This window comes from Sebastes fasciatus, chromosome 10 (genome assembly GCF_043250625.1).
Source record: "Sebastes fasciatus isolate fSebFas1 chromosome 10, fSebFas1.pri, whole genome shotgun sequence".
In the NCBI taxonomy this organism is placed as follows: Eukaryota; Metazoa; Chordata; class Actinopteri; order Perciformes; family Sebastidae; genus Sebastes; species Sebastes fasciatus.
In genome coordinates, this window is record NC_133804.1 from 19,889,803 (window position 1) to 19,901,881 (window position 12,079).

The following is a 12,079-nucleotide window of genomic DNA, read 5'->3' on the forward strand; positions in this document are numbered from 1 at the left end:
TTTGAAGTCGTACATCTAAATACTGTAGAAACCACATCATGTTATGAACCGTACACACACATATACATTTACATTTTGAAAGATTTATATATTTCATTTGGAGTATTGGTCTAAAAATAGTGTGCCACCTTTTAATACGGTAAGAATTATATTTAGAAGTCATTTTGTAGCTGTGTAAGTGCTTGTTTAGTGCCTAAACTATTAAATATAGGATGGGGCAAAGCAAGACTGTGAGCTATAGTGCAGACAGACAGTTTCACTGCTACGCTCACTTTCTGCAACAAATTGATAACCACTGCACTCTTACCAGTGATAGCCCACAGTACAGTAGCTGCTGCTAATGCTCTGCCGACTCTTTTGCTCTGCATGCCATGCGGCTGCTGCTTCATTGCTTATTCTTTCTGCAAACACCTGTTGCGACCACTGCTGCTTGTACTCACATACAGTAAATCTAAGGCTGCAATTGACAATTATAGCCTACTCATTGTTGCTTAATCTACAGATTCATTTTTAGATTAAAGGTGCTATTGATAACATGTATAACATTCAGCCACTAGTCACATTCTCCGTCCCCCGTTCCATTGCATTCACTTGTTGCCACGGTAAAAAACACTTATCTGTTTTTTCCACTTTAACTGGCAACTCGATCGTTGACAACACAGAGACACCACGTGATACCAACGTCGTTATTGGCTCACAATATTAGAAGTGGGAACCAAATATCAGATATCTTCCACATAGATAAACAAAACAATTTTGGACCCGCCAAAATTTTTAAATGACTAAATCAGAATATTTTTTTCAGGAAGAGCCATACTTTTATTTTGCACTTTTCTAAGAGCTCTGTGGATGTATTTTTTAATATTTGTCTACGTAAAAATGTTATCAATTTAACCTTTAATCCTGTAGTCTGTGAAATGTCAGAAAATTATAAAAAATGCCCATTTCTGGTTTATTCCGTTTGAATTTTATTTGTATGTGTGTATATCATTTCATCTAATTTTTTGATCTAATTTTATTCTATCTTAATTGATTTTATTCAGTTTTTTTTTTTATTGCTTATTGTCTTTAAATGTAATATTAATGGTTTTCTTTGCCTGCCCATCACTATTTCCCAGAGACTGAGTTGACACCTTCATTATTTTTTTACTGACCAACAACAGTCCCAAGCTCCAAGATAAACTTACTTTCACATAAGACGAAGAAAATCCTCACATTTGAAAAGCTGGACCAGACGATGTTTGGCATTTTTTTGGTTTAAAAAAATACCTAAACGATTGTTAATCAGTTATCAAAATAGTTACAGTGATTTTCTTTTAAAATGACTGTTTGTAAGAATCAAAAATGCTTGTTAAAAGCGACACCTGTGGCCATTAAGTCAACGAAAGTCAACGTCGGGCTCGCGCTTGCACGCTCTAAATAGACATGAACGAGCATCGCTCAAAACAGTGAGGCGACACACGTCAGCTAAAACCACAATATCATTCTATATTTCACCTGCTTGGCAGTAATGTTACTCGCTGCGGAGTCCCGTCACTTCACAAGACACGGGAAACCTCTGTTGGTCTGGAGGAGCTGCAGCATTTATTTCTGCACAAACGTCCACTGTGCATTCACTAGATATTCTCAGAGCTACTAACTCTTCTGCAGTGTGTTGTGTGCGCGCATGCACGTGAGGTGGAGCGAGCTGAGTGAAGGCAGGCAGAGGAGCAGAGTACAGCAGAGACTCCGGCCCTGCAGACCAAAGCTACGGTCTCCCCCGCGTCCTCCGACCGCGGCCAACACTGTTTTGCAAGACGGGCTTCACTAGATATAACTTTGCGGTTTTGGTGTTTCCTTGTAGTTTGTGTTGGAGTCTGAGCCTGAACAGCGTAGCCACACGCGAGCGCGCATGGGACACCGACCCGGATTGATTTATACGTGTAAGAAGTAACAAACAGTCCCTTTAATCTTAATCAATTAGCTGTTATTCTAATAATTTCAGCTCTGTGTAAATAATTGTATAAGCAAGCTGGCCTGCCAACAGTCCATCATGTGCCCATGTGAATACATTCTTGGTGAGGAGGCCTGGAAAAAAAAGTCCGTGTCTAGAAGGGAACCCCCAAGTTGCGAAACAAACTCTCGTGAGATGTCCTCGAATTGCCTCGAACGTGCACGTGGCAGGTTGACCAGGCCATCTGTTGCCAAGGTTACCCAAAGAACTGCTGCGCTTCACCAATCAAGTTAGCTGTGTGTGCTAACGATGCTAACATGCATATGATGAGGATTAGCTCTGCTCAGTTGGTATTTGTGTGCTTGGGAAGTTTTTTCATTGTACCGCCATTAAAAAGCGGTTTAATAAACGCACCCCTCATCACACTGTAACTATTTCTGTTTCAGTTAAGTGGAACTTCGTCGGGAAAGGAGAGAAGCAGCTTTCCCTCGAGGTGGGAGATGCGGTCCAGATCCAGGAGGTCTGTGATGGTAAGAAAATCTCAAAACATCAACAATTACACTATTATTATTATCACTTGTGCTGTATGATGCTCCCAAATAACCTTTAGCTATATGTTTTATAAGTGAAACAGTTAAGATATGTTTATTTTTCATCTATCCTAAAACAAAGTTTCCATATTATAAACTTTCTGCCTCAAACAAAAATGACAAAAGTTAGTAGGTAAACTGTAAAGTACTTACAGACAGTTATGATAAACAATACCTTTTCTCAGTTATTTATTATTATGTTCCTTTATTTAACCAGGTTAGTCCCATTGAGATCAAAGATCTCCTTTACAAGGGAGACCTGCCAAGATAGCAGCAAGACAGTTATAGTGAAAGTCAACACATAAATTAACAACATTAAAACTTGCTCATACAAAACACTTGCACACAGACAACCTGGGCTGCAGCGATTTCACCAGAGCCTTAAACTCATTCAAGGTAACTAAGTTTTGAAGTTGAAGATCAGATTATACATTATTCCAATCAGTAGGTGCCGAAAACCTAAAAGCTTTCTTTCCCAATTCAGTCCGTACTTTGGGAACAACAAACTGCAAAATGTCCATAGAACGAAGATTATGACTTCCAGTTTTCCTTTTTAAAAGTGAAGACAAGTAAGAAGGAACTAAACCCAGAATGCTTTTGTAGATAAACACATACCAATGACTGAGGCCACGAGCACATAAGGATGACCAATTCACTTTAGAGTAGAGTACACAATGGTTAGTCAAAGAACGACAGTTTGTAATGAATCTGAGTTAAAGTGAAATATGTTGGCTGTCTGCATTTTTGTCGCTTGATTTTTTGAACTTCACAGAATAAAATATTGAGACTTTTTATATAACTTAGGTTGACATGATAAATAACTTTACTATGCAGTAGTATACAAGCGTTATTATTATACCAGTTAAAAATGGTATATGCATCATAGTTTCCGCTCTAGGTTTCAATTTCACTTTAAATCCATCCATAAGTAACACAATGACAGAATGTATGGCTATTTTGGTCAGGAGTTTCATACACTGTGTAACAAAACATCAGAAAGCAAAAATCCTATCTGATGGGGGACCCTGGGAAAAAATCTTCTCACATGTGGGTCCGTGGTGTAATTTGTGTCAGTTTAGGGGTCCTTGAATTGAAAAAGCTTGTGAACCACTGGTCTAGTCTCTTCCACATTTCAATGTGAACAACAAAGGCCTGCCCATGTAGAGATGTCTGTATTACAGTAAGCTGACAGTCAATTTGTCTTTCAGGATGGTTCAGAGGCCACTTGGTTAGGAACAAAGCCCAACGGGTAAGAGCTCACACATACATAACCTGTTTTTTACACCAGACAGTGCATCACATTGATTTTAACCAACTGTGTTGCAATAATGCATAATGCATGACCATTCATGGGAGATCTTCTTTTCTAGTTTAGTGGATAGGAAAGGTGAGAGCTACCACTGATTTTGTTTTCTCATTCATCTCCCCCACGCATATTCCTCTCCAGGGAGTGTTCCCTGCCAGTTTTGTCCATCTCAGGGAGATCGTCATTGAAAAACGAGGGTGAGTGGACTTAAAAAGTCTTCATTTGACTCCAAAAGTTATGTTTTTTGAATTTCTGTTTTCTTGTGCGACTACAGAGGTGATGAGGTAGTGATGTCTTCAGAGATGCCCTTGGTGAAGGAGGTGACCACCACATTGAGGGAGTGGGGAAGCATATGGAAGCTGCTCTATGTGGTAAAAAAAAAAAACAAGCAAAAACTCTTTGTGTGTGTGAATATGTGTGTGTCTGAGTGTAACACCATACATCTACCTGTCCAGGCCAATAAACGGAAGTGTGTGAAGCAGATCCAGGTGCTTATGTGTGAGCTGATGGAGTGGCGTTCCCAGCTCCTGTCTGGCACTCTGCCAAGTGACGAATTCAAGGAGCTCAAGCAGAAAATCACCTCTAAGATTGACTATGGCAACAAGTATGTCTGCTTAATGACAAAATCTAATCAAAAGCTAGTTTTCTCCCGTCCCGTGCTCACATCTTTCAGCATCTTCTCCCCTTATCTTTCCTCTCTGCTCCCTCCTCCCTCTCGTCACCCCTGTGTCTTCATCCCTTCACCATTTCCCTCCACTCGTTGCCTTTTTTTGTCCTCTGTCCTTTGTACACCTTCCATCAATCTCCCCAATCCTCGCCTGAGTGGTATCTCCTGCTTCCTACTACAGGATCCTGGAGCTGGACCAGGTGGTTCGGGACGAGAATGGGAACATCTTGGACCCGGAACGGGCTAGTGTCATCAGTCTGTTTCGGGCCCACGAGGAGGCCACAGCCAAGATCAATGAGCGCATCAAAGAGGAGCAGGTGAGGAAAAAGATGAGAAGGCAGAACCCAGGAGGGAAAGATCCATGCAGACAGTTTCATGGGACAGAGAGAGAATCTCATGGGTGGATGTGATGGCAGATGTTGCAATTAAAATTTAATTTATTTGTCAACTTCTTTGATATTGCTCTGATTTGACTGCACTAGACTTCACAGAGACATGTGTACCATGGGATCTTCTCCGGGAAACTGTTCCTGGGAAGATATAAAAGTTATCATGAACTAAAAAATAGGTGGAATCACAATTTTGTCATTTCATTTAGTTTTTTATGCTATGAAAGTAGTAAAATGAAACTTTTTCTGCATGAAAATGCCATGGATAATACATTTTACTTGCCAATTATGTGTGCCAGCTAAGAATTCTTTACAAATTGGCTTGACTTCACTTCAACTCCGTACAGCCTATTTTACATTTATTCATCAATAAGAAGAGAACGTACTCTATTATGATTTTCTTCTCCCTTACAATGCCACAATCTGGATGCTGCAGCTGGTAAATCCCAGAATGTAGCTATTAATTGTTATACCAGCCAACCAGATTTGTCAGGACCTTGAAATGAAGGCTTTTAACTGGCATTTTATCCTGTTAAATCCTTGTCCCGAGTTAACCTCCTCCAATTAACGTCCTCCCCTGCAGTCCAACATCCAGACGGACCACAGCGGGATCTCAGCACGGATCCAATCTTCCCCCACCCACAGCCTCTACGTCTTCGTCAGGAACTTTGTCTGTCGCATCGGAGAGGACTCGGAGCTCTTCATGTCCCTCTATGACCCCTTCAAACAGGCCTTCATCAGGTGCTTTCCCTCTTAGCTTTAGTCCTTACCCTCATACAGTGAGCTTCAGAAAGTGTTTTAGTACAAGCTGATGTTTTTCTTTTCAGTGTATTCTTTTCAGGTTGTTTTGAGAATTTGAACCCCCAGAATCATATGCAAGTTTAAATGTGTCTGTTTAGGCTTCAAATAATACACTGATGTTATTGTTGAGGTCTGGTAGATTTAATTTAACACCCCCATGCATTTGATTCAATTTTGGGGTGTAACGTTGAGTCACATTCACATTTCTGAGATAGGAAACAAGTTTGTGTCTTGATAACATTTTTGTATTATTCTTCTTATAGCTTATATTGATGTGATTTGCCTGAATTTTGTATATCAAGGATTTAGATCATAAATTAAGTAAATTCTGTCCATTAAATGAAATAAAAATAGGGAAAAATTAAGATGAAGTAGGTTTAGCCTCCTCCATATCCCTTTTAGTACCCATTTACTGACTGAAGTGAATGAAAAATACCGTTGATTCAAGTTCAAATTTGTTTTTAACCTCACCTCCATCTCTCAGCTGCCTATATACAGTACCTCTCCTCTTGCTTTCTCACTTGTCGACCCTCCTCCATTGTTGAATCCCACTAAATTCAAACAATGGGATGCCAAAAATAAGAAAACACAAATTATAGGGCAGGAGATACTGACTGGCAGAGCTGTGTGGTGCCTGACAGTGCTGATGCTAAGCCCTGTCACTCACTGTCATACAGGGTATATCTAAGTCTCAGCCAGCGCAGCTGGGAGTATTAAGATAGACCTGGATCGATCATGTTTTTCTCAAAATATATCCACCACCGTTCGATCGTCTCCTACTTTCTTGGCATTTGTCCTGGTTTCAGTTTTTTTTCCTGTCTCATTTTCTCTTGTAATATTTGTTTGATTGTTTAAATGTTTGCCTTTTTCTTTTTGTGCTACCCATTCCCTCAAGTAGGTTTTGTGACAGGAATGTTGTAGGAACTTGTTCTCAGCTTTGATTCACCCTGCTGTACCCACAGACCCTCATCTGTGTGTCTGTCTTGCTGTCTATCTTTCTATTCACCCCTCTGTCAGTGACTGGTGCATGCTTGTACTAAATGTCAGGAAAATGCTATTGGGAATAGAAGGGGTTGTATTTTTAGCACGTCAGAGAAAATTTATGCAGCTGCAGTGGGTAACATTAGTGGATCCACATGCCTGCCAGGGGATGACTGAAGCTGACATTTTAACTTCATTTTCCCCCATAAATCACGTAATGTCAGCTCAGTAAACTGTATATACAGCATGCCCGTGTACACCAGATTGGCTGCTCTGTGATTCTCACCCACCTAAAGATGAGGGAGGCAAACAGTCCAGCGTTATCTGGACCAAACACTCGCTCAGTCCTCGATTGGACAGAGATAGCGTTTCTATCTTTTTGATTCATCACTTCCTGTAGGGTGGGAAAGTTTAAATCAAGGGGAATGAGATGATCTTTATTGCAAATGGCTATTTTTTGACACTAAGTGTGGCTGTATATTAAGATATTGTATTGTATAGTTTTGCAGAACAGTAACAACAACTCTCCTCCATGCTTTGTGCAGTGAGAACTACTTGGTACGCTGGGGCGACAAAGGATTCCCCAAGGAGATTGACATGCTCAACAACCTGAAGGTTGTCTTTACAGTAAGTGACCACAGGAGGGCACTATCACACTGTTTCTCAGCACTACAGATACTGTAAGAATGAATGGATTTATTCCCTCTTAGAAGATTGCATTGTCTCTTTCCCACTTAACCTCATGTCCCCCAACTCCTCTTTCCTCCATCATTTCATCCTCGTATCTTTTATTCCCACTCCCACTCTATACTTATTGTTTTGCTTTCTTTCTTCTCCGTTCTCCTCTCTCTGTTTGTCTCTACCAGGACCTGGGGAACAAGGACCTGAGCAGAGAGAAGATTTATCTGATCTGTCAGATAGTGCGAGTGGGCAGGATGGACCTGAAAGAGACAAACCACAAGAAGAGCACTCAAGGCCTGAGGCGGCCGTTTGGGGTGGCAGGTACTTGAACATCAGCCGATACTTTTTTTCTTTTTGGTCAAAGGTGCTGCTAAATTGCCAATCCAAGTGTCCAAGTATTATTTGTAGTTATTAGACTTATGAGTATTGTTTTTAGTAGCCTCTCTCTTAAAGCTGCAATACATTTGCCTCACTCCACTGCCAAATATCAGCAATTTAGCCAACAATAATGGCCTTTAGTAGCCTCTTCAGTCATTTTTACTTTCATTCCATAAAGGTCAGAGTAATTTCTCTGATTTATCTGCTGCTGCTGCAGGTATTATCACCCCTATTTACACCTGGGAGCTGACCAATACAACCACAGTCATCTTTTGCACAAACAAAACTAAAATATTGATGGTGACCGTCCACTCATTTTTCCTACCCTTGAGGCTACTGTTTCCTCAAAAAAGTTAACCTCAGAAAAGAGCTACCAAGGTGTGTAGTGAGGTCTGTGTGCTAAACTCTTGTGTGATAGAGAGATTTATAAACAAAATGTTCACCGAGGCTGTCATTGTTGACTGATGTGAATCCACATAAGGGATAGCATTTTCTTTGATTTTGCCATCACAGACACATTTGTTTTCCTTTTCTTGGCAGTGATGGACATTAGTGATCTCATCAAAGGGAAGATTGAATGCGATGAGGAGAAGCAGTTTTTCATCCCCTTCTTCCCGTATGTCTTATTTTCCTCCTCTATTACTCACAAATCCTCCCTGTAATAAAAAGCAATATTGAAATCGGAGGTTTCAGCATCTGCACGATTTTAAAGATCAAACCGTTTTTGTGTGTTTGTTTGGCTCCAGGGTAGTTGCTGAGAATGACTTTCTTCATTCCTTGCTGAACAAAGTGACGGCATCACGAGGAGACAGCGCTGGACAAGGTACTGTTTGGCTTCTCTCTCTGTTTCCCAGTGTGAAAGCCATGTGACTATTCTGCCAAAGTCGGTGGTCCTATATGCACTAAAGATTCCCACTGGACTGTGTACGCTGAAGTCATTAGTGGTCAGACAAAATGGCCATTTCTCATCATATCCTCGCCTCTTCTTTCTGCTCCGTGGGTGAGAATGAAGGTCATTATCCTGATGGATAGCATTCGCCCTGGAGCCGATGTTTTCATATTACTTACCCTTTATTTCTCCCTCACCAGCTTCCACTCTCGCTGCCCGCTACCTCACGTTTATGGCTGATTTTGACAGCCCCTATGGGTGACGCTGTCTTGTTCCACATAGACTAACCTCGCGTGTTGGACTGCACTGTCATATTGCTTGGCTTTTATCTTTCCTCTCGCCCCTGAAAGCCCTGGGCATAACCTAGATATGGAAGGAACACCCGGACGAGCAGATATGGAAGGAGCACCTTAGGACACCAGATGTCTGTTCTTAACTTTACTCTCCCCTAATCTCTCCTTCGTCTCACTTTTGAGATGCTTCTGCCACAGCACACACATATGCAGAGTATTCCCTATAGGTATGTGGGTAGCCTTGAAAATGTGGGTTTGTGATAGAGTCTAGATTTCACCAACTATGTACGTATTTCCCTAAAATAGCTCACCCCCTTTTTTCATGTTCTTGTCTATGCTTTCCTTCCTCACGTCATTTGTCTGAAAGCTCTGAGAGCCCATATTCTTTCTAAATTTCTGCCTATTATGTTAACACCTTCACCCTTTCTTTGCCCCCCCCCCCCCCTTCACAAACAGGAGACAGACATTTTATAGTATTATTGATTGCAGTCTAGTGTGTAACAACAGAAGAAATTTCACATCCCCGCATCACCTTGGAACACTTTAACATTACGCTCCTCATAGATAAACACTAACAATTTATACAAAGTGGATCTCACTTTAAGTTCAGCTTTCAGGCTGAATTTTTCAGGGTTTTAGCAGGTCCTGAAAACATCTTAAAATGTTTAAAATTCAGTTGTAAAAGGGCCTGGCCTTGAAATTCCTTATTCATTCATTTGGCTTTAATTTGAATGTACTTACCTGCAGAGAGAAATGAAAATTCCTCTCTGGATCTCTCATTTAAAATAGCCTGGAGTAGCACCTATTTTTCTAAGTAAATGCTCTTAAATGTATTGATATTTGGTCCCACAAAGTTCTGTGAAGTATTGAATTGAACTCTCTGATAGCTACACATAACCTGTGTTTTCCAAAGCTGTTTTGGGTGCTCAACTTTGGTCACTATTATAGTATAGCAGAAAAATATTTCTCCCTTCTAGGCCTGTGACACCGTGCAGTGATGTACACATAATCTTGTGTAATTAAGAGCGAGTAAGCAATAAATCAGCACCTGGAACGAATATCAGACCAGTTGATATGATGAAGGTTCTTTACTGACAAAGGACATCCTTCAATGAAATCTCACAATGAATTGTAGTCTCTCTACAAATTGAATGCATCTATCAACTTGTTAAATCATTACTCTATAGATTAACGACCCAATTAAAGGTAGCAACATATCCGAGACAATATGCGCCACGCATGCATCAGTCTGTCATCTGTCTAAAAAGTCATAAGTCTTGAGAGTCTCATGATGGTCTAAATTCTTTTTATCAAGAATATGTATCTTTTAAGGAACTGAACACTGCTTAAGAATACAATCATCAGTCTCACTGCAAACCTCCTTTTGCTGATTGTGCACCTGAAAAATGTATACCGGTTAAACATGAATACATACCGTAACCTTCCCTCCTCCGCTACCCCCACCTCCCTCCAGGTCTGTGGGTGACTATGAAGGCTCTGGTCGGGGACATAGTTCAGATCCGGAAGGAATATCCTCACCTGGTGGACCGCAGCACCGTGGTGGCCCGCAAGCTGGGCTTCCCAGAGATCATCATGCCGGGAGACGTTCGCAATGACATCTACCTCACCTTACAGAGCGGCGACTTCGACAAATACAACAAGACGACGCAGAAAAATGTGGTGGTCATCATGTGGGTGTGTGACGAGGAGGGCAAGGTCATACAGGTGAGCAGCGTGAAGAGATGCGTGAAGAGATGAGGGCATGTCTGTGTGTTTGAATAGGAAAGGGATTTGTGTGAACGCATTAGTTTGTGTGTGAGGGGTTTAAGGTTGAGTGTGCAAGTGCGAAAGTGTGTGTGTACCGTATGTGCGGTGTTTAAGAGATTGAGGAGGTATGGGCCAGTGAGCAAGCACGGCACTGATCAAGCGCTTATTCACCCTCTCATAGGCAGGGGCACATTGACGTGGCTTTATCCCAGAATGAAAATCCATTTTAGCTCACACACAAACATAAAATCCTTCAGCTCAATATGACTTGTATTTTTCTCTCCCTCGTTCCCAGAACTCCATCTGTCTGGGAGCAGGGGATAAGGTGGTCAATGAGTACAGATCCGTCATCTACTACCAAGTGAAACAGCCCCGCTGGATGGAGACAATTAAGGTGTGTGTGTGTGTGTGTTGTAGAGGGAACTGCAGAGCTAACAATTTAAAAGTAGTTAGTGGTAGAATTGTGTCTATAACAGACACTTCTTTCTGTTTCCTTGAAGGTGTCTGGTGTTTATATAGCATTTGCATTCCTCATTTCAACCATAACTTTCAAGAAACCCCAGAATGTCATTGTATACCTGTAAAATGTTAAGATATCTGTTATTTTACATGTCCTCCAGGTGGCAGTCCCTCTGGAGGAAATGCACAGAATTCATTTACGCTTCATGTTCAGACACCGCTCTTCCCAGGAGTGTGAGTATCAGCCTCTCAGTTCTCTCCATACATCCACACTCTCCTCTACTCTGATCCCCTGAGCATTCTGGGACACCGCAAGGTCCGAATGATTGGAAGCAATTTGGAAAATGACCCAAGGCATCATTACGCACACTTTGATTATACAAATCAGTCGTCGTTCTTCCTCCTCCCTTTCCATTTCCCTGATGTGTTCCCCTCCTGACTCCTCTCTGTTTACTAATCCGTCTCCTTCGTCTCCAGCCAAGGACAAGAGCGAGAAGAACTTTGCCATGGCCTTCGTGCGTCTGATGAAGGATGACGGGACAGTTCTACAAGATGGACCGCATGACCTTGTCGTCTTCAAGGTCAGAACCAAAAACACAACAGGAAGAAAACAGATAAATTCATGAACAGGTTCAAATGTCTAATCAAATAAAGAGTGAATGAGACCAATTTCAGCCCACTGACAACCTGATTAATTTAACGGCAAACTAATTTATTGTCACCTAAATCCTGTCTTCCTTGACCTGAGCTTTCAGACTTGTACAGATGCTAAAGCTCCTCTGAGAGTAATAAATTACATAACGAGCCCTTTTATGATGAGTCAGACTCTCACAGCTCATTCACTTTTGTTGAACCAACCAGTTTTGAATTGAACAGCCCAACTGCAATAAAACTGGATTTTTATTAAAAGGTTTTTTGGGGCATTTTTTGCCTTTATTAGACAGA

At 41.3% G+C, this 12,079-nt stretch overlaps 1 protein-coding gene across 1 annotated transcript in view; it reads left to right on the plus strand.

The window, feature by feature from the left end:
* dock2 (dedicator of cytokinesis 2) overlaps positions 1–12,079 on the plus strand; it is a 115,450-nt gene that overhangs the window by 1,209 nt on the left and 102,162 nt on the right. The window contains exons 2-16 of the mRNA XM_074648823.1: positions 2,380–2,463; positions 3,732–3,772; positions 3,971–4,026; positions 4,104–4,200; positions 4,285–4,433; positions 4,678–4,813; positions 5,469–5,626; positions 7,213–7,294; positions 7,534–7,669; positions 8,267–8,342; positions 8,473–8,549; positions 10,383–10,633; positions 10,971–11,069; positions 11,296–11,368; positions 11,612–11,715. Of these exons, the coding sequence (XP_074504924.1) occupies positions 2,380–2,463; positions 3,732–3,772; positions 3,971–4,026; positions 4,104–4,200; positions 4,285–4,433; positions 4,678–4,813; positions 5,469–5,626; positions 7,213–7,294; positions 7,534–7,669; positions 8,267–8,342; positions 8,473–8,549; positions 10,383–10,633; positions 10,971–11,069; positions 11,296–11,368; positions 11,612–11,715 (1,619 nt within the window). The remainder of the gene's footprint in view (positions 1–2,379; positions 2,464–3,731; positions 3,773–3,970; positions 4,027–4,103; positions 4,201–4,284; positions 4,434–4,677; positions 4,814–5,468; positions 5,627–7,212; positions 7,295–7,533; positions 7,670–8,266; positions 8,343–8,472; positions 8,550–10,382; positions 10,634–10,970; positions 11,070–11,295; positions 11,369–11,611; positions 11,716–12,079) is intronic.